This window comes from Clupea harengus, chromosome 26 (assembly GCF_900700415.2).
Source record: "Clupea harengus chromosome 26, Ch_v2.0.2, whole genome shotgun sequence".
Classification (NCBI taxonomy): domain Eukaryota; kingdom Metazoa; phylum Chordata; class Actinopteri; order Clupeiformes; family Clupeidae; genus Clupea; species Clupea harengus.
In genome coordinates this window covers 645,822-672,494 of record NC_045177.1, presented here as the reverse complement: position 1 = coordinate 672,494, position 26,673 = coordinate 645,822, and the positions used below count along the sequence as shown (strand labels likewise).

Sequence of the window (26,673 nt, the reverse complement as noted above, 5' to 3'; positions counted from 1 at the left end):
GTAGGTCTATTTTAACAGTGAGAGACAGAATATCAACAAAAACATCCAGAAAACTGCATTTTATAACAGTTATGAATTTATTTGCATTTGTCGCGGAAAATAAGTATTATAAGTATTAGAAGTAGCCTATACTCCACTTTCACACATAGGCCACGCCTACTTCAATGTAGACGTATTAAACTGGCAAATAATAATAATAATAATTACATCGACAAGAAACCAACCTACTTCATTGCTAATTTAATTTACATACTTGGTTGAAAAAAATCCATCCATTAAATAAGCTTCATTTTCACATCTAAACCTAATTCTAACACTCGCTTACGGGTAAAACAAGTTGAGTTTACTGACGTCTATGAATGGAACATTTTAACTGCGTGCGCCGCAATAATGGTTTGATCCTGTTTTTGACCACCCCTGTCAGACATTTTAAATCAGCCCAGACTAAAGTGAAACTAAAAAGTTACTTCAGACGCTCCATTTTGTTTTCATATGGAAGACGACAGAAGAACGGAACGACGAAGGTAAGTTGTCGAAAGATCTCTAAAAGTGTCAACAAGGAGCAGTTTAAATGGGTATGACAGCACTGCAATTGTTAAAAATACAAAATAAACCAGTCTAGCTTCGCGTCTAACTGGTGGTGCTACAATTAAAATGGGGGTAGGCGTACACGGCCTTCAGAAAATATTTAGCCTAGCCTACGTCGAGAACGTTTGACTAATATTTGAGGTTTCTTGGGCCCGTCTAAAAATGTATATTCGCGTGAAGATATGTAAACGTTAGAGGAATCGCACTTATCGTGCACAATACTTGGATGATAAACCTGTGGTAAAGTTTCATACTAATACGGCATAATGCCCACCTTGCACCGTATATACAAGGCAAAACGTACTGTACACAAAAGCCATTACTAATTCGCTATACTTGTACGCTTTTTGACTGTCAAAACGTAGGTTTTAGGCTTTATGTTACGACCAGGGTGAGTGAGTCTCGCCTACAGTGACGGGCAAAGCGCCTGTCGGAACGTGGTTGGAACTCGAGACAAACGATGAAATAAACATCGAAATGCTTCAATTTGGCCATGAAAAGCGAGGCCAGGTGAGGATCCTAAAGAATCGGATAGGTTTGGGCAAAGAGTAGGTTTTGGTTTGGGCAAAGAGTAGGTTGGAGAAAAGTCCTTGCGTACTCTTTAGTTTTGGTCTCCGGTAGGGGAAATCCGAATCCCGCCCACTCTGGCATTTGATTGGCTGTCTGATAAAAGAAAACGTCATTGACGAGCGGTGCCATCTAATAGTTCTTGAATTTCATTGTAAGTTATTGTAAGCCCCTCGAAAAGAAAATGGTTGAGAAAATTCTGATCAAGAAAATGTCATTGATGAGCGGTGCTCATCCAACAGTTCTTTGCAGGTCATTGTAAGCCCCTCGAAAAAATATTGTATTTTTCCATTGTATGTACTGAGATCAGATTTAGGCTAATTAAAGAGTCTCTGCTCAGACTAAATACATTCATTTGTTGCCTGCATTCAAGTGTTTTCGTAATACACACAGCATTTCGGAAATTGCTAAAAGTGGATCAGACCATTAGATTACGTTTTGTAGATTTATTTAAATGCATATATCCATTCATCAATTTATACATCAATGTTCTCTTTTCACAAATCTGTATCCCTTTATCTTTTTCTGTAAACACTGACATTACTTTTACATGATGGAAGAAGCTCCACCAGTCTTTAGTATTGACTGTCTTGAATAATATGAGCATGAATTCACCCTCATGCTCCAGTGAACCAGTGATGGTGTTTGATGACCTTGGCCTTCCAAAATGTCCATATTCATGAACCGTGGAGCATTAACATTTTACTCCACATCTTTTGTTCACAAATCTTGCAGAAAAGAGCTCAAATACACACAACTGTATTTAGATTCAATTCATATATTAATGTTCTGATTTAATAAATAAGTGTCCCTTTACCCCCAGGTCTCCAGATGTAAAGTGGTGATGATTCTCCCTAGCAAGTCCTGGGATTTCCTGTGAGGAGAGATGACTGAATCATCCCAAAAGCCCAACCTGGCATCAACAGACATGGAGGACAAGATAAAGTATGTTATGTTGTAGTGTTTAATTTACCATTCATGACGCCATAACCCAGATTGGCGATTTACCTTGTCACCTCTTTTGTTGAATAGTGAACACCATTTTCACAGAATATTCATCCGTTAGGTCGTTAGACTAAATACCCTAATTTGTAACTTGCCTGCATTCAAGTATTTCCGTGATAAATAAAGAATTTCAGAAACTGCTAAAAGTGGATCAGACCACTGGATGACTGAAATGACAGGCCCACAGCGAGATCAGTATCAGTAACAAGTACATTACAAATTTACATTCCCTTTTCCTATAAACCTGCAACTGCATTTTTTAACTTCATTACAAATAGGCTAGATTGGATTGCATAGACCTCCCCTGCCATGGTCTTGAGAGGCTCCTGTCAAGAGGGAAAGAGCTCACTTTCAGCCTTAATGAAGAAGCATTCAGTTCAAGTTTGACAATACTGAAGGTTTTAATTCATTTTAAATTATATAATAATGCAGAATGGTATATATTTAATTCAGGTGCCATTAGGCCTATACGAAGAATCAATAACAGAAAAGTCTAAAGTACAAAATCGTTTACTGCATTACACATATTAGCTATTCAAATGTTGTATAAACTGTTTAAATCAATGCAGTGTGTCAATGCTGGTGTCCTGCTTAAAAGTGTGTGTTTGTTTGTTTGTTTGTGTGTGTTTGTGCGCATCGGGGCGGAACTCTGCCGTGCGCGATACAGAGAGCAGAGAATTGTAAACGCGCGACTATGTAGAGACAGAAACGACATGCCGTCGTGTAAATAAAATAAATAACATAAGGCTTTTTATTTTGTTTAATAAAAGAACAAGCCTTAGAACTGTTCTATAGGAAAGGTAACCTTAAATGACCTCCGTTGTGATCTGGCGCTTTATAGAAAATCAAATTGAACAAAATGAACTTGATCTTCAATGTTGTGATGATGGAAGTGTAGGTTTGTGTGTGTGTGTGTGTGTGTGTGTGTGTGTGTGTGTGTGTGTGTGTGTGTGTGTGTGTGTGTGTGTGTGTGTGTGTGTGTGGTGATTCATGTTTTGATGATGGAGGTGTGTGTGTGTGTGGTGATTAATGTTCTGATGGTGAAGGGGTGTGTGTGTGTGTGGTGATTAATGTTCTGATGATAAAGGGGTGTGTGTGTGTGTGTGTGTGTGGTGATTTAATGTTCTGATGATGGAGGTGTGTGTGTGTGTGTGTGTGGTGATTTAATGTTCTGATGATGGAGGTGTGTGTGTGTGTGTGTGTGGTGATTTAATGTTCTGATGATGGAGGTGTGTGTGTGTGTGTGTGTGTGTGTGTGTGTGTGTGTGTGTGTGTGTGTGTGTGTGTGTGGTGATGATTCATGTTTTGATGATGGAGGTGTGTGTGTGTGTGGTGATTAATGTTCTGATGATGAAGGGGTGTGTGTGTGTGTGGTGATTAATGTTCTGATGATAAAGGGGTGTGTGTGTGTGTGTGTGTGTGTGTGGTGATTTAATGTTCTGATGATGGAGGTGTGTGTGTGTGTGGTGATTTAATGTTCTGATGATGGAGGTGTGTGTGTGTGTGTGTGTGTGGTGATTTAATGTTCTGATGATAAAGGGGTGTGTGTGTGTGTGTGTGTGTGTGTGTGTGTGTGTGTGTATCAGTGGTGATTAATGTTCTGGTGATAAAGGGGTGTGTGTGTGTGTGTGTGTGTGTGTCAGTGGTGATTCATGTTCTGATGATGGAGGTTCTTCTCTCCTTGTTCTCTAGAGTAAGATCTGCTCCTGAGGAGGGGGGTGCTGCCTCTAACATGAGTCTCTCTAAGAAACAACACACCAGCCATGGAGATAAGAGGTGAGGAGTGTGTGTGTGTGTGTGTGTGTGTGTGTGTGTGTGTGTGTGTGTGTGTGTGTGTGTGTGTGTGTGTGTGTGTGTGTGTGTTTTTTTGGACATTTAAGATGTCTTGTCTATGACAGACCTCATGCTATAGAGTTTGTCAGGCATAAAAGAACATGGGTATCTAGAGATACACAAACCTGTGCATTCTGTCAACAACATAGTGGAAACGAGGAATGTTGTCTTCTTGCTTGCACTAAATACACCTCGATAAAGCACACTTCCCTTGCCCTTCTGCGTAAGTACTTGTTATGATGACGCTGTTGAAATGTTTACTAAAAGTTTACTAAAAACTCGATGTTACTGGTATAAAAACGATCTGACTTTGTGCCTCTAAATAACCTCACATCAGATTCCTTTTTGTGAATAATGAAATTCACAATTCACCAGACTGCTGACATCTGTCGTGCATTTCCTTCCTTTCAGATTGACGGAAAAGCTTTGCCAACAATGTTTTGACAGCTCTGTCATTTTATTTGTCGGAAACAGCACATTGGACGATAAAATAGTTGGTATTTATTCTGAGAGAATTCTCTATTCTGACATGTAGTTTGGTTGCTACCTGACATTGTAGAAAATTAGAATTTTGGTACCTGACAATTAGGGGTGGGAATCTCTTGGCACCTCACGATTCGATTCGATTCCGATTCAGAGGTCAACGATTCGATTCTAAACCGATTCTCGATTCTAAACCGATTATCGATTATCAATTCTAAACCGATAAAACGATTATCGATGCATCTCATTTTTTAAAACATTTTGTGTGTGTGTTATTGTGTGTGTGTGTGTGTGTCTGTTAGTGTGTGTGTGAGTGTCTTTGTGTTTAGGTGTGTGATTAGCAGACAGGAGCAGTAAAAAGAATCTTCTCATGATGGAGGTGTGTGTGTGTGTGTGTGATTAGCAGAGATGAGCAGTGAGAGGAATGTTCTCCTGATGGAAGTGTGTGTCTGTGTGTGTGTGTGTGATTAGCAGACATGAGCAGTGAGAGGAATGTTGTCCTGATGGAAGTTCTCCTCTTCTTCTCTAGGATGGGGGGATCTAGCTCTAACAGGAGGTCACACTCCCCAACCCCCACCTGTGTGTCCATGAAGAGTGATTGTTCAATACCTCGATTTATCAACTTTACAGGAGGAGACTCTTCAACTGGACAGTAAGATTATCACTCTAGGATTCATGCTGTGTGTGTGTGTGTGTGTGTGTGTGTGTGTGTGTGTGTGTGTGTGTGTGTGTGTGTGTGTGTGTGTGTGTGTGTGTGTGTGTGTGTGTGTGTGTGTGTGTGTGTGTGTGTGTGTGGCAGACATGAGCAGTGAGAGGAATGTTCTCCTGATGGAAGTTCTCCTCTTCTTCTCTAGGATGGAGGGATCTTGCTCTAACAGGAGGTCACACTCCCCAACCCCCACCTGTGTGTCCATGAAGAGTGATTATTCCATGCCTCGATTTATCAACTTTACAGGAGGAGACTCTTCAACTGGACAGTAAGATTATGTGTTTGTGTGTGTGTGTGTGTGTGTGTGTGTGTGTGTGTGTTTGTGTGTGTGTGTGATTAGTAGTAAGGAGGCATTTCTAAAGTTTTTTTTTTTTTTAATTAAGAAATCAATACATTAGGAAAAAGATTAGAAAGATTAAGATTAATTGAACATAATTTTTTCATAAAAATTATAAACATGAATCATGGCTCATTATGTCTGGTTAGGTAAGGTGTGAGTTCATTATGTCTGGTGAGGTAAGGTGTGAGTTCATTCATTACGTCTGGTGAGGTAAGGTGTGAGTTCATTACGTCTGGTGAGGTAAGGTGTGAGTTCATTCATTATGTCTGGTGAGGTAAGGTGTGAGTTCATTCATTACGTCTGGTGAGGTAAGGTGTGAGTTCATTCATTACGTCTGGTGAGGTAAGGTGTGAGTTCATTCATTACGTCTGGTGAGGTAAGGTGTGAGTTCATTCATTACGTCTGGTGAGGTAAGGTGTGAGTTCATTACGTCTGGTGAGGTAAGGTGTGAGTTCATTCATTATGTCTGGTGAGGTAAGGTGTGAGTTCATTCATTACGTCTGGTGAGGTAAGGTGTGAGTTCATTCATTACGTCTGGTGAGGTAAGGTGTGAGTTCATTACGTCTGGTGAGGTAAGGTGTGAGTTAATTCATTACGTCTGGTGAGGTAAGGTGTGAGTTCATTACGTCTGGTGAGGTAAGGTGTGAGTTCATTACGTCTGGTGAGGTAAGGTGTGAGTTCATTCATTACGTCTGGTGAGGTAAGGTGTGAGTTCATTCATTATGTCTGGTGAGGTAAGGTGTGAGTTCATTCATTACGTCTGGTGAGGTAAGGTGTGAGTTCATTCATTACGTCTGGTGAGGTAAGGTGTGAGTTCATTATGTCTGGTGAGGTAAGGTGTGAGTTCATTCATTACGTCTGGTGAGGTAAGGTGTGAGTTCATTCATTACGTCTGGTGAGGTAAGGTGTGAGTTCATTCATTACGTCTGGTGAGGTAAGGTGTGAGTTCATGACGTCTGGTGAGGTAAGGTGTGAGTTCATTCATTACGTCTGGTGAGGTAAGGTGTGAGTTCATTCATTACGTCTGGTGAGGTAAGGTGTGAGTTCATTCATTACGTCTGGTGAGGTGAGGTGTGAGTTCATTACGTCTGGTGAGGTAAGGTGTGAGTTCATTCATTATGTCTGGTGAGGTAAGGTGTGAGTTCATTATGTCTGGTGAGGTAAGGTGTGAGTTCATTACGTCTGGTGAGGCAAGGTATCATGGAGTCTGTGTGTGTGTGTGTGTATGTGTGTGTGTGTGTGTGAGAGTGTGTGATTAGCAGACAGGATAAGTAAAAGGAATTGTTAGGTGCAAATTCACTTAAGTGAACTCAGGACTCGGGAGTTGCATATAAGCATATTTTTTCCACAACAAGAAGCTTGTCGGGCTGACCCACATCCTGGCAGGCCAGAGAGAGGCATGGGCTCACTCCCAGACTGCAGCAGACGAGAGAGAAGCAAAATTAAACACATCACACAAGATTTATATAGAAAGAAGTTATCGTTCTCTGACGCCAAAACACTTTGTCAGCAGGGATAACCACGTGGTGGGTCTCTGATGTCCAAGGTCATCTTACTATGCTTTTTGTAACGTAATGCATCAGCAAGAAAGAAAAAAAAGGACTACTAGTTCTTCTTATCAGCCCTTGCTTACACGGACACACATACATACATACATACACACACACACACACACACACACACACAGAAGGTACACTTTTAAACACATGCACAGAGTTAGAACCGTCAGCACTTAAAGCAGCAATACTGAGTTCTGTTCCAAAACTAGTAAGCTAACTACCTAAAAGACCTGCAAAAACCTTGCAAACCCCACCAACAGCCCAGCCGACACTGATAGAAAATTGCCAACACACTAACTGGTGTCTCTTGGCAGTTTAGCAGGCAATGTCATGCGTGTGAAAGCTTTTCTTACACAGTTTCTTTTCTTCTGTCCTTCACATGACCATATGCTATCAAAAGGAATTTGAGGATGGTACCAAAACTAGTTGCCTATGAAACCATACCTCAAAAAGTGCAAAATTGTTGCATAGTGTTACTTTAAGAATCAAAGATATACAGAGACAGAAAAGTCATGTTTCAGCAAACAAAGGCATATGATTAACACACATGCATACTTGATTAAAGTCAGAGTTTCATATTTCCCTATCAGGAATGTTCTCCTGATGGAAGTTCTCCTCTTCTTCTCTAGGATGGGGGGATCTAGCTCTAACAGGAGGTCACACTCCCCTACACCCACCTGTGTGTCCATGAAGAGTGACCAGTCCATGCCTCATTATATCAACTTTACAGGAGGAGACTCTTCAACTGGACAGTAAGATTATTTGTCTTTGTGTGTGTGTGTATGTGATTAGTAGTGATTAGTGATTGATGCGCATTGTTGCCAGTAGCAAAGTAAAGTCCACATACTTGTTACGGTGGCGCTTTATGGCTCCTATGTAAAAATGAACATGTTTAACCCACACCAGCAGGTGGAGTGATTCTGTATTTACCCACAAGACTAATAATCTTCTCTGTCTGTTCAATGTCAGTATCAAGAGCCATTAGACAGGTGGCTGTAAAGCTTCTCTGTCTGTTCAATGTCAGTATCAAGAGCCATTAGACAGGTGGAGTGATTCTGTCAGTCTTGTGGGTAAATACAATCTTCTCTATCTATTCAATGTCAGTATCAAGAGCCATTAGACAGGTGGCTGTAAATCTTCTCTGTCTGTTCAATGTCAGTATCAAGAGCCATTAGACATAGCTACATGCAACTGATGATTTTGGGGTTGCACAATATTGGAATTTCTTTCTGCGATACATATGGCGATAACACAAAATACAGACATTTTCACCAGATTACTTGAATAGTTCTATTTGGACAGAATGAATCATTCTAGAATGATTGGGGTGATTTTGTAGGTAGTCTGGTGACTCTGGTGACTTGTGTTTTTAGTGGGAACTATCCTCATTTGAACTTCAATGCTATGTTATTGGTTTCATAGCACCAAACCCAAAAGCAGTTGGCTGCTGTGGCGAATTTTTGGTGGTTTTGGAGGGAAATTAGGGAGTTTGACACACTGGTTGACACACCATGATTTAATGTCTCTTGTAGATTAGTCATGAAAAATTAGTTTTGCTTTAGTATCGATCAAAACAGTTTTAGTATGACGTGTTTGAGTTCATTTACCTGGCTTGACATTGTATGCCCTGCCATGTGACTGTTGAAACGATATATTATGCAGCCCAAACCGGTTTCATTCAGACATCCCTAATGTAGCTCCTCTATAGAGCAGCCCTAACTGGCCCAGTCCTGTCACCAGTGTAATCTAAACTGGACTCAACACTGGACCCACCTACCAGTCCTGTCACCAGTGTAATCTAAACTGGACTCAACCCACCTACCAGTCCTGTCACCAGTGTAATCTAAACTGGACTCAACCCACCTACCAGTCCTGTCACCAGTGTAATCTAAACTGGACTCAACCCACCTACCAGTCCTGTCACCAGTGTAATCTAAACTGGACTCAACCCACCTACCAGTCCTGTCACCAGTGTAATCTAAACTGGACTCTACACTGGACCCACCTACCAGTCCTGTCACCAGTGTAATCTAAACTGGACTCTACACTGCCAGCCTCAGTAGGACAGAAAATGAAAGGTGTTCATCATTGTTATCGATGTCAAGTGGGGAGAAGTTGACTGGCATGATGAGGTTTCTGTGCTCTGTTCACACGACCCTATGGACTTTGACTCACATGTGACATGTGTGACGGTATACAGTGACCCTATGGACTTTGACTCACATGTGACATGTGTGACGGTATACAGTGACCCTATGGACTTTGACTCACATGTGACATGTGTGACGGTATACAGTGACCCTATGGACTTTGACTCACATGTGACATGTGTGACGGTATACAGTGATCCTATGGACTTTGACTCACATGTGACATGTGTGACGGTATACAGTGATCCTATGGACTTTGACTCACATGTGACATGTGTGACGGTATACAGTGATCCTATGGACTTTGACTCACATGTGACATGTGTGACGGTATACAGTGACCCTATGGACTTTGACTCACATGTGACATGTGTGACGGTATACAGTGTGCCATCCCACCTGTCTGCCAGTTTCTTCTTCCCTCTTTCACCTGTGTTGGCCAGCAGTACTGTGTCACCAACATTAACAGGCTGACCCTTTACCTTCCTGTTGTACAGCTCTGTAAGCTTAAGCTGCTATTCCTCAGCGTTAGACTGGGCTAAGGCCACGGCCTCTCTCAGATCCTTCCCCAAAGACTCAACATATGTGTCCATGTCTACTGTATCTCCACCCAGTAGAACACCTTTAAACATCAAGTCGACAGGCAACCAGGGAGTGTGTCCATACTTTAGGAAGCAACCAGGGAGTGTGTCCATACTTTAGGAAGCAACCAGGGAGTGTGTCCATACTTTAGGAAGCAACCAGGGAGTGTGTCCATACTTTAGGAAGAAAGGCAATCAGGGGTTGTGTCCATACTTTAGGAAGCAACCAGGGAGTGTGGCCATACTTTAGGAAGCAACCAGGGAGTGTGTCCATACTTTAGGAAGAAACCAGGGAGTGTGTCCATACTTTAGGAAGCAACCAGGGAGTGTGTCCATACTTTAGGAAGCAACCAGGGAGTGTGTCCATACTTTAGGAAGAAACCAGGGAGTGTGTCCATACTTTAGGAAGCAACCAGGGAGTGTGTCCATACTTTAGGAAGCAACCAGGGAGTGTGTCCATACTTTAGGAAGAAAGGCAATCAGGGGTTGTGTCCATACTTTAGGAAGCAACCAGGGAGTGTGTCCATACTTTAGGAAGAAAGGCAACCAGGGGTTGTGTCCATACTTTAGAAAGAAACCAGGGAGTGTGTCCATACTTTAGGAAGCAACCAGGGGGTGTGTCCATACTTTAGGAAGAAAGGCAACCAGGGGTTGTGTCCATACTTTAGAAAGAAACCAGGGAGTGTGTCCATACTTTAGGAAGCAACCAGGGGGTGTGTCCATACTTTAGGAAGAAACCAGGGAGTGTGTCCATACTTTAGGAAGAAAGGAGGGAAACCTGTGGCCTTGTGTGCAGTGCAGTGGTACACAGAGGTCAGACTATTAAGCATCTGAGGCCACTTGACCTTTGACCTTTGACCTGGATGGTAGAGCCTGAATCATGTTCCCTAGAGTCTCTGAAAGTGTCCCTGTGTGTGTGTGAGATAGATGATTAATGTACTGATGATGTAGGAGTGTGTGTGTTTGTGTGTGTGATAGATGATTAATGTACTGATGATAGAGGTGTGTGTGTGTGTGTGTGTGTGTGTTAGAGCATGGATCGGGCCAAATTTTTCTGTCCGAGCCCGACCCGCGTCCGACAGAGTAGTAACCGAGCCCGGCCCGAGTCCGACAGCCATTCAAATATTTTTTTCCGAACCAAGCCCGACGGAATCAATTTCTCAACTGTTCATACTAATGCCACATTTACGTACGTTTTTTGTTTATAGCCTGGCTTTATTAAACTCGGGCATCAACAGATAAATGCTCGCTCACACAAACAAGCGCTGTTAAACGCACAAGCGTGCACAAGAAGGCCAATAAGCATATTTAAATTAAATGAGTCACATTGCAAGAACGTGTTGTAAAATGGTGCGGCTCCTTTAAGAGCAGCACGTACAGGGTGGGTGTGCTAGAGAGAGAACGGTGATGCCTATGAATAGTTTGGATTTAGCGACAGGAGCTAAAACTATGTGCTGTAACAGTGTTAACCAGTGTGTGAAGAATAAATCCTCAGAAAGAATACTGTGGGCATTTATTTACTAACCAGCAGCAGGAAAGGGAATTAACCGCGAAGTTAAAAACTAGTCTCCCCTGCAATCTCCAACTACGGTCAGAGACAGACAGCAGGAAAGGTTAACAAACGGAATGAAATAGCCCACACATTACACACGCTATGCCTTAATAAAACTCATGTTATATGCTAAACCACAACAGACAAGTCTTACCATTGAAGATCTTTTTTTTCTTGAAAAACTATCTACATAGTCCAACCATCGAGGTTTAATCCATGTTGTTGTGGAGACAGAGGATTGCATCAATCATATTTCATTAAAACTTCACACTTCTTACATTGGACATATCCAACAGCCTAATTAGAATCTGCATCGACTACTAAGCTGAAATATCTCCATACAGTAGATTTCCCTTCGTTTTAAACTCTCCAGATGACAGTTTGTCTTTAACTTCCTCCGTGATGCCATTTTGCCTCCTGTAATTGCGTTGTCACAGCTAGGACCTAAGCAAATTCCCGCCACGGGAAGAAGGCTGTCATCCTAAATGTGATTTATTTTATTCCCAAAAACGAACTTCTGCATAATGTGAGGCAGACACGTTGACTTCACTATTTATTAAGATATTTTAAAATATGGAATGTTCAATGCATTATCGCGCTGATGTGTCCGAGCGGGTTCCGACGGGCTCGGGTCGGGTATCCATCCTCTAGTGTGTGTGTGTGAGATATGATTAATGTACTGATGATGGAGGAGTGTGTGTGTGTGTGTGTGTGTGTGTGTGTGTGTGTGTGTGTGTGTGATACATGATTAATGTACTGATGATGGAGGTGTGTGTGTGTGTGTGTGAGATATGATTAATGTACTGATGATGGAGGAGTGTGTGTGTGTGTGTGTGTGTGTGTGTGATACATGATTAATGTACTGATGATGGAGGTGTGTGTGTGTGTGTGTGATAGATGATTAATGTACTGATGATGGAGGTGTGTGTGTGTGTGTGTGTGTGTGTGTGTGATTAATGTACTGATGATGTAGGTGTGTGTGTGTGTGTGTGATAGATGATTAATGTACTGATGATGGAGGTGTGTGTGTGTGTGTGTGTTTTTGTGTGTGTGTGTTAATTACATCTGTCATTTTTTGTGTTTATTTTCACACACAGTTGCCAACTTGGTCCAATAAATGTCCAAATGCATGAGGTCCACAAGTCTCATCTGCAGAAGATGTTTCAGCATCTGATTGAAGGCGTACCAAATCAGGGAGACGCCAGACCCCTCCATGAGATCTACACAGAGCTCTACATCACACAGGGGGGAAGAGGATGGGTCAATGATGAACATGAGGTCAGACAGATAGAGAGAGCATCCTGGAGAGAAGCAGCACAAGACAGACCAATCAAATGCTGTGACATCTTTAAACGCTTACTGGAAGATGACAGAAGGAGAGAAGAGGATCTTGCACTCAAAAACCTACACAGACAAGACAAACCCAAACCCATCAGAGTGCTGACAAAGGGAGTGGCTGGCATTGGAAAAACAGTGTCTGTGCAGAAGTTCATTCTGGACTGGACCGAAGGAAAGGCCAATCAGGACGTCCACTTCATATTTCCTCTTCTTTTCCGAGAGCTGAACCTGATGAGGGAAAAGAAACTCTGTCTGGTGGATCTTATTCAGCACTTTATCCCCAGAATGAAAGATCCAACAGTCTTCAGCAGTTCACAGAACAAAGTCATGTTTATCTTGGATGGTCTGGATGAGTGTCGACTTCCTCTAGATTTCCGCTCCAACCCGAGGTGTTGTGATGTGACAGAGCCAGCCCCAGTGGACGTGCTGCTGACAAACCTCATCAAGGGGAATCTGCTTCCCTCTGCTCTCCTCTGGATCACCACCCGACCAGCAGCAGCCAATCAGATCCCCCCTGAGTGTGTGGACCAGGTGACAGAAATAAGGGGATTCAACGACCCACAGAAAGAGGAGTACTTCAGGAAGAGAATCAGCGATGAGAACCTGGCCAGCAGAACCATCACACATCTGAAGTCCTCCAGGAGCCTCTACATCATGTGCCACATTCCAGTCTTCTGCTGGATTTCAGCCATTGTTGCAGAGAGAACTTCAGATGAATCAGGGAAAGTAGAAATGCCAAGGACTTTGACTCAGATGTACACACACTTCCTGATCATTCAGACAAGCACCAAAAAAGAAAAGTACACAGAGAGAAAAGAGACCGATGAAGAGATGATCTTCAAACTGGGGAAACTGGCTTTCCAACAGCTGGAGCAGGGCAATCTGATCTTCTATGAGGAAGACCTGAGAGAGTGTGGCATTGATGTCACAGAAGCATCAGTGTACTCAGGAGTGTGTACTCAGATCTTCAGAGAGGAGGCTGGGCTGAACCAGGTGAAGGTGTTCAGCTTTGTGCATCTGAGTATTCAGGAGTTTCTTGCAGCTTTATTTGTGTTCCTCTGCTTCAGCAACAGAGAGAGAAACATGCCTGACCAACAGCAAACCTCTCAGCTCTCTGGTCTGTTCAGAGCTGCAACTCTTCATGACCTACACGAGACTGCAGTGGATCTGGCCTTACAGAGTGGGAACGGACATCTGGACCTTTTCCTCCGCTTCCTCCTGGGTCTCTCACTGGAGTCCAATCAGAATCTCTTGAGACACCTACTGCCACAGACAAGAAGCCAATCACAGAGCTCAGAGCAAACATTCCAGTATGTTAAACACAAGATCAGAGACCAGAGGACGTCAGACAGAAGGATCAACCTGTTCTACTGTCTGAATGAGCTGAATCAACATGCTGTAGTGGAGGTCATTGACAGGAGCTCAGGAACTCTGTCTGTAGATGTGCTCTTACCAGGACAGTGGAAGACTGGGACGTTTAAGTTGAAGATTTCAGAAGAGCAGCTGGATGAGTTTGACCTGCAGAAGTACATAAAGACACCAGAGGAAGATCAGACTGAACTCCTCAGTCCAGATGATGTTCTTCAGAAGCTGGTGCCAGTGGTCAAAACATCCACATCAGCTTCGTAAGTAAACTTGTAATCTGTGTGTGTGTGTGTGTGTGTGTGTGTGTGTGTGGAGGGGGTTATGCTATGATGCATGAAGTAGAGTGATTTGTGAGGTGAATGTGTGTAAAATGTAAGTGTTGTGTGTGTGTGTGTGTGTGTTGCACCCTTGGATGTTTGTTTTTGTGTCGGTGTGTGTCACCAATGTGTGATGTCCTGTGACGATTGAAGTAAGATGTGTGCATGTCTGTTTGTGTGTGTGTGTACGTGCGTGTGCACTTGTGAGGGCGACTGCATTTCGTGTGTTGTGTGTCTGTGTTTGGAAGGGAGAGAGAGGTGTGTGTGTGTGTGTGAGAGACGTATTGTCTGTGTGTAGTAGTAGTAGTAGCAGCAGCAGCAGCAGCATCCAAAGTGTTGGTTTAGTGACAGTTTGGAAGTTTAAAGTCATTATGACATCACATAATGTAGAGGGGCAGGGGATCTCACCCCCACAGCGCCCCCACCCTTCCCAGAGGGCCACAGCACCCCCACAGCACCCCCACCCTTCCCAGAGGGCCACAGCACCCCCACCCTTCCCAGAGGGCAACAGCACCCCCACCCTTCCCAGAGGGCAACAGCACCCCCACCCTTCCCAGAGGGCCACAGCGCCCCCACCCTTCCCAGAGGGCCACAGTGCCCCCACAGCACCCCCACCCTTCCCAGAGGGCCACAGCACCCCCACCCTTCCCAGAGGGCCACAGCACCCCCACCCTTCCCAGAGGGCAACAGCACCCCCACCCTTCCCAGAGGGCCACAGCGCCCCCACCCTTCCCAGAGGGCCACAGTGCCCCCACAGCACCCCCACTCTTCCCAGAGGGCCACAGCACCCCCACCCTTCCCAGAGGGCCACAGCACCCCCACCCTTCCCAGAGGGCCACAGCACCCCCACCCTTCCCAGAGGGCCACAGCGCCCCCACCCTTCCCAGAGGGCCACAGCACCCCCACCCTTCCCAGAGGGCCACAGCACCCCCACCCTTCCCAGAGGGCCACAGCACCCCCACAGCACCCCCACCCCCACCCTTCCCAGAGGGCCACAGCACCCCCACAGCACCCCCACCCTTCCCAGAGGGCCACAGCACCCCCACAGCACCCCCACCCTTCCCAGAGGGCCACAGCACCCCCACCCTTCCCAGAGGGCCACAGCGTCCCCACCCTTCCCAGAGGGCCACAGCGTCCCCACCCTTCCCAGAGGGCCACAGCACCCCCACCCTTCCCAGAGGGCCGTATTCTCTCCTTCAAGTCATTTTTAACGCACTTCTAGTTCCACACATTGTAGTTCAACCCTACGCACTCCTAGCTGAGAGAGATGCTTATTTTATTAATACTGAGTTTTTTTAACTGTATGAACATGAATAAAAGGGTTATAATTGTATATGCAACTTAGATACCTCGACAATATAATGTTTAATCTTCATTTCTAAACAGGCTAAATCACTGTCGATGTTGAATAGTATCAAATGTGTACATATATATATTATTACATACATACATAATGTTTTTTAAACAGGCTAAATGAGTGTGACCTCTCCAAAGCAAGCTGTAAAATGATGGCATCAGTGCTGCAAGGGACACCTTCCCATCTGAGAGAGCTGGACATGAGTGGAAATCGTCTCCTGAAGGACGAAGGAGTGAAGCTGCTCTGTGTGGGACTAAGAGATCCACAGTGCGAGCTGGAGATACTAAGGTCAGTTATGAGGCATGTAATAAACCTGCGTGAGGCTACCACTGATCAAAATGTTAGCAGCCGTTTCTTTCAATCAAACCAGAGGTTGCAAGCACATCGAATGAAATGGTGTTAATTATTCACTTCATTCATTTCATGAGCAAGCCCCTCTGTCTGCAGGATATAGAGGGACCAATTAGCTGGAATGGAATACACCACTCAGCATCTTTAAAAGTTTCTACACTCAAAAGATAGGCTAGCCCACGCAGCCCATTTAAAACCACCGCAAATGTCCAGCAAGTCAATAAAGAAACACGTATAACAGCACTTCAAAATGCACCATGCAGCACGACAGACCTCCCTGATAAGATGCACCCCTCACATTTATATCCAGTTACTCCAAACAGTCCTTAAAATTGTATATGACAGTAACTGGCAAAAACAATCTAAAATGTGTCATGTCAGAAATGGATTAATCAATAGGCCTATACCAGGACGAGTGTTGAAGAAGCAGTTAGTGTGGCGTTCCTATCCCGATCACACTGTCTGAGATGCACTCACATTTTCAGTCCCTGCACTTGCTGGATATTTGTATCGGTGGCAGCTCTAACAACCACCAGCGATTCAGAGTGGCAGCATAAACTCTCCAGCGTCACACAATCTCCCAAGTTCCCTTTCCTCTCCACACTTAAAATCATCTCTCAGGTGGGCCTGATCAAGCTAACTGCTCAGCACACCCCATACCATGCCTACAGTGAGTCAGGTAATTCTCTGTTCAGCACAGGCAAATAAGAAAGGCCCAACAGCTGAATTTCAATAGCAATTCTTAAAAACTTTAGTGTCTTTTTCTCTCTCCTGCTTTCTTGTGCTCATCAACTGTCTCTATGTACAGATCTGTCCTCTGTTATTACAGTCATTTGCATGAGAGCATGTGTACTTCGTGAAGGGAAGGGATCAAAATGTAATCTCTATGTTATGTCATGCAGATTCTAAAATGTTAATCGATAAAAATGCATTTGCTTCAATCACGAAAAAAAAATGCGTTGCATTGTTGGGTATTTCATTGAGCAGTGCTGGGGTCAGGCACAATGGGGGCTCTTGGAATGACAGGCCGATTCACTGCTTGTGTTCCATTGGCCAGCCCTGAGAGGGTGGAGCCTTTTTGACAGGTAAAATGGGTGTGTTACATGGGGAGTCTGGGCATGGTATTATCACTCCTTTATCTTTTAGCGTTTTGAACACAGGGACTATGCCTTCTATAGCCTCCCTTCTTAGCGGATATTGTCATGGTAAGGTCGATGTGAACCTTAAGGTGTTATCTCAACAGGAGCTACCCCCCCTTATCTGGCCTACATCTGCAGGCCCTCTAGACCACAACTCTTCAGGCAGACAAGTTAACTCTGCTTCCTCCTCTGTGGTCAAACAAACAGTTTGTCATTCCTCTACTGCTCCCTCCCCCACTGTCTCATTAACTTGTATCGGCTTAAAACCGTGTGTTGTTGGACTAACCCCAACCCCCAACCCAGTCATCACATCTCTTCCCAATAAATCTGTAATTTAACTCTGTCCTGTTTCAAAATCTTCTAAAGTAATGGGTTCTGTGTATGGCTCTGCTTCAAGATGTGCGGAGACAGATCTGATTAACAATCTCACTGTGCTGGGTACATCTCGTTAATGTCCTCTGAGGAGCTCAGTGGTATGTTATTCAGGTCTAAGGCATTCCCAGTTTCAGCTACCTGACACCACTCCACCCACACAACCAGTCTTACGCTCGCCTCAAACTCAGCTGCGTTCGGGTGGAAACTATTGGCTAACAGTCGAAGTTTTAAAGTGCAATCCTCTTGGCCCTCCCTAGGGTGAGATATGTCAGCGGTTACGCTTTTCATATCTCTTATTGTCCAGGCTCTATATAACCATACTGTAGGAGGCTGATCTGCAGCCCCAGCATTAGGGTTTGGCATCTCTATCATTGGACAGATCAGATCAGTCCTCAGACTCATCCAGATTAGCATATCTTTGAACTTTCTGGCTGAGTTCTTTAGCTTTTTCTGATTTTGTATACGGCGTGACGTTCTAGAAGTGGTTTTTGTAACAGATCTTGTTACAGGGAGCGCTGGGTACAATTTTGGAGGATAAGGAGGGGGAGGTTGCTCCTCGTCCTCTTCCTCCTCCTCTGCCTCTTCATCAGATCTCCCAATCCTATCCCTGCCTGCCTGGTGTATCATTATCTTCATTTTCCTTGTAAGCAATCGTGTGTGTGTGTGTGTGTGTGTGTGTGTGTGTGTGTGTGTGTGTGTGTGTGTGTGTGTGAGTGTGAGAGAGAGAGAGTGAGACGTATGATATCACTGCCCCAAAGCGCTCACAGTCAATGTTCACCACCAGCAAAACTCAACTGATAGTAGTTGTGTGTGTGTGTGTGTGTGTGTGTTTGTGTGTGTGTGTGTGTGTTTGTGAGAGGGAGAGAGAGTGAGACGTATGATATCACTGCCCCAAAGCGCTCACAGTCAATGTTCACCACCAGCAAAACTCAACTGATAGTAGTAGTGTGTGTGTGTGTGTGCAGGACAGGACACTACAGTAAAATGTGCAAAAATAGAGGATACAGCAACACATAATATATGCATTTTGCAATGCTTCAAGTTGTCTGTGTTTTTTAGGTCATTGTACCTTGAGTGACAAAGTTTGCTAAAGTTACGGCAGCATGAGTCACTTTTGGGTGAAGTATGAAGTGTTTTGGTGGAGTGAAAATGATTGGAAAAAACTGTAATCAATTTACACATTAATAGGGTTTGAGTTGGGTATCCTATTATTAAACACTCAGTAGATCACAAGTAATCAAACACCTTCCCACCGATGACTGAAAATGACTTCAGTTATGTGCATCATACCAGCCACCCTGTGAAGTATATAGTTCATTATGAATCATTTATAATGTATTTTTATATCACTATTATGCAATATACAGAATTGCTATGCAAACAACTGAAATAATAATAATATGAATACCAATCACCTGCACTCAGTGTATCAGAAACACTAGAATTACAATGCCGTTACATTAATATACCACAAGATGGCGATCTAAGACCACAAATGGCGAAGACAGGCATTGGCTGGGAGTCTAAACTCTAGCTACCACCGCGATCATAACAATTACAGTGTAGTAGACAGGCTAGTACAGGTCGATGCAAACATATGCGAGGAAATTACTAGTATTAAACCACTAGTGTTAATCAACATAAACATGAGGAAAGTAATGCTAGCAGGTAAGGCTGCACGATTATGGCCAAAATCATAATCGCGATTATTTTGATCAAAATTGAGATCACGATTATTTATCACGATTATTATATATTATCATTTTGTGCATAAAAATCGCCCAAATTCCCCTGTATTTTGGCCTGCATTCTTTCAAAAAACACAACAACGATTGCAATGATGAACAAACATTAATTAAAAAACAAAACCACTGAAACCACTGTCACGTCTGCGCTGATCTCGCTCCGGCCACGCCCCCCTGTTCAACAGTTGACGTTGATCTGCCAGTAGGTAACATGGCTCCTAGCTAGCTTTAAGCTTGCTGCTAGTATGAAATGTTGAGCACTACACAGTAAACAACAGTAATTTCAGTCACAAAGATCATTTTATTGAATTTGTTCATCATTCTTACAGTTAGCCCTTGTAATTGCGAACGTGGCTTGTCCTCTCATGTTATTACATTGTATTGTTTAGCTGCTAGCTTGCTGATCTAGCTAAGATTCTAGAGCTCCGCTGACTGCCTCAGAAGATTCCTGCGCTAGCAAGAAGCCTTTGCTTGCTTACTGTTGTAGCTAGCAGTGTTGAAAGCAGCAAAAACACCCTGATCATGGAATAAATTACATTGAAACATTGAAGTCAACTTTGAAAACTCAGGAGCAAGAGCAAGCTACAACAGTTAGCAAGCAAAGGCTTCTTGCTAGCACAGGAATCTAACGCTTGCTAGTAGCTAGCTATGTTACCTACTTTGTCATTAAATATCAGTCTTCACCATACAAACACATGGCATATGTAGCTACGTAACGGAGTTTGGTAAACGGTAGCTTATATTTCTTATGTAAAGTAGTATTTATTGTTACACCAGGTTCTATTGCTCGTAGCTTGACTATTCTCTCCCTTGTACGTCGCTTTGGACAAAAGCGTCTGCTAAATGACTAAATGTAAATTAAATGTAAACGGTTGTCCTGAATATGAGACTCTCCTGTCAAATCTGGACCAATCAGACTGACGCCTCGCAAAATCAAATCAACCATTATTGCTGGTTACATAAACGGTGTTATCGGATGGTACAGTGTCTATTTCTCTGTAACTTTTAAAAAAATCTAAGCGAGAAAACAAGGAATAATTTACATACAAAACACAGCTGTCAGCGGAGTTTGGTCAGCCATCTTTATTTACAATTTGCAGTTGCCGGAGGGAGCTGGCGCACAGTTGTATGGATAATAGGCAGCTTCAAGGCTGCATCAATGCTACCTTGAAAAATGACCGTCACTCGGTCGATTTCAAGGTATCTTATAAACCCGGAAGAGACAGAATAACGGTTTTCGAGCACGCATTTTAATCGCAGACGATCATCCTCATTAAATTGTGGCAGCCAAAATCGTGATCGCGATTAAAATTCAATTAATCGTGCAGCCCTACTAGCAGGAACATAAAATTATGCACTTACATTATCACACGGCAACACAATGTTAACTTTATGCTAGCATAATAAATTGTAAGCACGTCCACTCGTGTTGGCGGCTAGCACAAAAAGGAAGTGGAAAGTTCGTGCGTGAGCGCAAAGCCTCAGTCCAAAGAGTGACGTAAGCTCACAGTCCAGCAGGGAGTTTTCCTCGAAAAAGTATTTAAGGTAGCCAATTGCAAGTTGTGCTTCTCTTTGAATCTCCTCTGAAGAGTGGCATCATGGGGGCCTCAAAACAACTGTCAAATGATCTGAAAACAAAGATTGTTTAGCTTTGTGTTTTAGGGGAAGGCTACAAAAAGTTATCCCAGAGGTTTCAGTTGTCAGTTTCCACTGTGAGGAATGTAATCAAGAGATGGAAGGCCACAGGCACAGTTCTTGTTAAGGCCAGAAGTGGCAGGACAAGACAAATATCGAAGGCAAAGGATGGTCAGAATGGTCAAAGACTACCATCAGACCACCTCCAAAGTGCATCGCTCAACAATTCAGCGCACCTTGCACAAAGAACAGCTGTATGAGAGAGTGATGCGGAAGAAGCCATTTCTGGACACACGCCACTTGCTGCCCACAGTCAAATTTGGTGGGGGGGTCCAAATGTATGCACCTGTCTAATTTTGTTAAGGTGCATATGGCATATTTTCTGTTTATCCGAAAAACCTTATTTAACTGCTGAAATAGTACTTTGTCCATGAAGTATTATATAAATGACAAAGAAGCTGCTGATCCAAACGCCCAACAATTAATAAATAAAAATAATGGAAATTATCAGGGGTGCCCGAACTTTTTCATACGACTGTATAATGGTCTATTGTTAATCTAGGTATCAACCTCATCCATCTTAACACACAATTGAAAAAATAAGTAGCTAGTTGGAAAAAGTCTGTTACTGTCTGAGCAGTGTGGAGCTGGAAGTTGGTTTACTGGACATTATAAAGACAGGTACCAACTACTGCCAACAACTGCCAACTTTAGAATGTTGGCGTTAGTTGGAGAATGTTGGCGTTTGTTGGGGCAGTGTGCAAGCTGCTTTAGGCTATAAATCGCCACAGGCATATGTACATACATCATATATGTCTATGATAATCGCTGCTAGACGCTCACTGTTCTTGTGCTCCCACAGCTCATTCACTTTGAAATACTGAAACGAAATCTAAATGATCGAAATAGTGCTTCTTTAACTACTAATATTGAATTTGACCATCATTGAGAAAAACGGAACAGAATCTGCAAATAGCCTAGCATAGCATACTCAAACTACTGACAGAGAAGGCAAATGTAAACAGCCATCAAACACCTGCTTTCTATATTTGTATAACAGTGAAATACACACATTCAAATATACACATTTTTGTACATATACACAATTTGATATAAGCATGACCAAGACCATGCCTAGTTTTCTTTGCCCTCCGTTATCGCACCTTTTCAAAACTTTTCTGTTAGCCAATTTCTGATATGCAGTAGCTATGTAGATACTAAAGCTATCTTTGTTTATTGTTTCCATGGTAACAGGAGCCGTCTCCGTCTTTGCTTTTCTGTTGGCCATTTCTGATATGCAGCACACGAAGGTACGATAACGGAGGGCAAAGAAAACTATGCATGGTCTTGGTCATTCTTATATCAAATTGCATGTCTATGCTTCCTCATGCCACATGCCACTGGAAGATCTAACTCCTACTGGAATTCTGTACATGTAGACCAATCAGATGTATTTGTTTGTATTTGAATCTCTAACGGATAAATGATGATTCGTTAATCTCTGTGCCCGCGAAATCGCGGAGCGAGCTGTCAGTTGAAGTCTGCAGTCTGAGGAGAAAGGTAACAAGTTTGTCTGTTGCTCCAGTGAGGCGACTGCTTTCGGTGGAAACCAGCTGTGATTTGGTGTACATATACCCACAGATAGCCAAACCTCAACTGAATAGGTATTGATATATATTTGACTACAAATCGTTTTTTTGTTTTTATTTGTTGAGTGATAATTGCGTTCAGCTAGCGATTTACAAAGTGAAGCTGACTAGCCGGAGCTAACGTTGCCCACCACTTGGTCGCTGAGTGGGCTTGCTAATGGCTGTCATTAGCTTAACTCGGCTGCGCCTGCAAGAGGAATCATTCGGTTTATCTCCTGTGAACTTGTGGGAAACGACCCGTTTGTAGCTGGGCCAACCGGAGGACCTCTATCTACTAACGGAGCCAGCTCATCTCACCGCTGAATAGCAGGTTGTGTCTGACATCGTTATCTGATCCGTTCTCCACTGAACTGGCGGCAGCGAGCGCGGAGGTAACGTGAGCTGCAAGAGAACGTTCCCACCCTGGCTCATCGCTCGTGAGTAACTTTAACGTCCACTGACACCGGCACATACACTGGGAATCATTTTGATGGATATTGTTATGAACTGTATGCTTATTTTAAGACAGATCTATTTGGTTTCTTTACTCTTAATTATTAACTAAGGTTAGGCTTCATTAAAATATATTGCTCTATTTAATTATATCCTGCGTGTATTGGCCAAAATATTATATAAGAGTGCTAGTTGAATTATAGACCGTGAGTAATTTTACTTAAACGGACCCCCACACCCGCACCCTCGGTATGAGCTCCGGTGATTCGCCTGCCGGTGGACGTGCATTGCAGCCGTCGCTGCTTGCCTTCAGTTCGAGGAGCTGATGACGTCAGTGCACCAACGGGCCCCAACAGCAAGCGCTTTACTCTATTTATTAACTCAGGTTATGATTAATAAATACATTTTATATTGCTCTATGTCATTATATCATGGGTGTGTAGTATTTCCACATAGAGCAGAGTGCTACTCAGCTCATTGCATTTATTTCTTTGTTATTGCTAGTTTAGTTACATATAATACTTAAGTTATAATGATAATAATACGAGCATAGTCACACATAATGGTAAACAGGAACTTCAGCCAGCTCATCTACTGCTGAGAACCTAGGATCCTGTTTGTTTAACATTGTAGTGTAACCAAGTACCTGTGATCATTAAAGGAAGCCTCAGACATAGATAGTGCTTACTTTATGACCCTGGGGCAGAGCCCACCAGTGAAATGGGGGTTGCATGCTGTTAGCTAAATTTAACTTCTAAACTCAAACTCCATTGAACTAAACATCACAAATAGGCTAAGCATTATATTGGCTGAAATTAAATTGAGTATTTCCATGAATGGTGCCGTTTGAGAGAACCAATGGCACATCTAGGGGGAAGTTGTCTTGGATTGTCCGCAGAAACATGTTTCAGGGTCTTGTCTGACATACCTGAAAATAGCAGTAGGCAACGGTTAGGCTACAATGAAAAACAGTTTATTTCAGCTTGGTGGGTATTGTAGCTTGCAACAGAATAACTATAACCAGAGGAATCCTTTCATAAAATGAAGACAAAGCTTGATTTTAAAGTCTCTGTATTGTAATAGTCGATATCTGCAGACATTCCCTTCTCCACTAACCAGTCCTTGAAATCTCCAGTAGCCCAAGCAGTGCTCCGTTTGGTGTTTATTTCACGTCTGTTCTCTATTTTGTTGACGTCTTCCTCACTCAAGTCTTTATGTCTCTTCCTCTTTTCTTATGTTCTAGTTTCCCATTTTCATTTCTTTTCTGAAAACTGGGCCTGCTACCAGCGTTCAAATTTCCTGTACTCTCCATAAACATTGAAACTGATGGTAAAATCTTCCACTGTGTTTTTCCCCCCCTGCAAGGTGTTGCCACATAGATAGAAATGACCACCAATCAACCACCGCAGGATAGGAGTGCAGGGAATTCACGTAATGGGGCAGGTAGACGCAGGCGCAGGAGATGAGAGTTCAGTCAACAAACAAATGTGCTGGAAATCTGATAATAACCAGTCTAATGCAAGATCAGTCTTTTAATGAGTTATTAGTAATGAGTTTACTAGTCTTCTGCAGAAGGATCAGAAACACACAGAGTGAACAGCAGTCACAGGCAGTGTCTATTTAACAGAGTTACAGAGATAAGAAGAACAGGGAGTATCACTCTGTTCCAGCACACTATATTCTCAAGGACAGAAAACAACCACCCCAGTCCTTCTTAATATTTCACATGGCATGCTTTGCACAATAACATTGTCAATTTGTGTGTGTGGTATAGGTAGAGGTGTGTGTGTGTCTTGTGTAGGTAAATGTGTTGTTTACATTTACATTTAGCAGACGCTTTTATCCAAAGCGACTTACAAGGATGTACACATTTTACATTTACAATGTTGGCACACTGCACATCAGGAGCAATTAGGGGTTCAGTGTCTTGCTCAAGGACCCTTCGACAGGGAATCGAACTAACAACCTTCTGATTACTTAACGACTTCTCTCCCTCCTGTACCACTGCCTGCCGTGTTGTGTGAGTAGAGGTATGTGTGTGTCTCTCTAGCTTACATTTTACCATTTCATAAATAATGAGGATATGCTTCAGGAAATCATTTTGCTTCCACTTTAGATTCAAATAGATTGACAATCGTCCAAGCCCCATGGTGCTATCATGTATGGTTCAAAGATTATTAAGGTTTACCTCTTTACATATATATGCAAACTACTGAAATGTATATCAATAGAATCTAGAACTAACCAGTGGTCAGAAATGGAACACACAAATTATGAAAATCAAGTTTATCTATTATTACTATTCATTTTTATTATACAAACCTACATACCATTATTTTTGTTTTTATTATTAAAACTGTCCACAAATATGTTTAATAGTGTGTTTAACTTCTATTGGCCCACCGATGGAGGCTGCGTTGGAAATCAAACTTTTGTCAGCATTTTGAGTGGACATTTCATTTGCATTTGTACAGGTGTATTCGTGCATGTCGGGCTGGCCCTCGCAGCGGAACGACAGTTTACAACCGCACCGGTTTATCAATGATAATATTAATTCGAGATGCAACACAAATATATCCGCTCTCCTCCGAACGAGCTGAGCTTTCATTGAAAGCTCATTCTTTTGTAGGTAAATGTGTGTGTTGTGTGGGTAGAGGTGTGTGTGTGTGTGTGTTGTGTAGATAGAGGTGTGTGTGTGTGTCTTTTGTAGGTAGAGGTGTGTGTTGTGTGGGTAGGGTGTGTGTTGTGTGGGTAGTGGTGTGTGTTGTGTAGGTAGAGGTGTGTGTTGTGTGGGTAGTGGTGTGTGTTGTGTAGGTAGAGGTGTGTGTTGTGTAAGTAGAGGTGTGTGTGTAGTATAGGTAGAGGTGTGTGTGTTGTGTAGGTAGAGGTGTGTGTGTTGTGTATGTAGAAGTGTGTGTATTGTGTAGATAGAGGTGTGTGTGTTGTGTAGGTAGAGGTGTGTGTATTGTGTAGGTAGAGGTGTGTGTGGGTAGAGGTGTGTGTGTGTTGTGTAGGTAGAGGTGTGTGTATTGTGTAGGTAGAGGTGTGTGTATTGTGTAGGTAGAGGTGTGTGTGTGTGTGTGTATTGTTTAGGTAGAGGTGTGTGTAGTATAGGTAGAGGTGTGTGGTAGGGTGTGTGTTGTGTTGTGTAGGTAGATGTGTGTGTGTTGTGTAGGTAGATGTGTGTGTGTTGTGTAGGTAGAGGTGTGTGTTGTGTAGGTAGATGTGTGTGTTGTGTAGGTAGAGGTGTGTGTGTGTGTTGTTAGGTAGAGGTGTGTGTGTGTTGTTTAGGTAGAGGTGTGTGTGTTGTGTAGGGAGAGGTGTGTGTGTAGTATAGGTAGAGTTGTGTGTGTTGTGTAGGTAGAGGTGTGTGTGTTGTGTAGGTAAAGGTGTGTGTGTTGTGTAGTTAGAGGTGTGTGTGTGTTGTGTAGGTAGAGGTGTGGTGTGTTGTGTAGGTAGAGGTGTGTGGTTGTGTAGGTAAAGGTGTGTGTTTGTGTAGTTAGAGTGTGTGTGTGTTTGTAGTAGAGGTGTGTGTGTGTTTGTGTAGGTAAGGTGTGTGTGTGTAGAGTGTGTGTGTGTTGTGTAGGTAGAGGTGTGTGTGTG

At 43.1% G+C, this 26,673-nt stretch overlaps 2 protein-coding genes across 5 annotated transcripts in view; one reads left to right on the top strand and one right to left on the bottom strand.

Moving 5' to 3' along the window:
• The window catches only part of LOC105912341, a 102,195-nt gene extending 87,846 nt beyond the window's left edge, over nucleotides 1–14,349 (top strand). Inside the window, exon 2 of the mRNA XM_042703871.1 lies at nucleotides 12,465–14,349. Coding sequence (XP_042559805.1) covers nucleotides 12,465–14,334 — 1,870 coding nt within the window. The 3' untranslated portion in view covers nucleotides 14,335–14,349. The remainder of the gene's footprint in view (nucleotides 1–12,464) is intronic.
• The window catches only part of LOC122128889, a 237,446-nt gene that overhangs the window by 192,924 nt on the left and 17,849 nt on the right, over nucleotides 1–26,673 (bottom strand). The gene's annotated exons all lie outside the window — the stretch shown is intronic.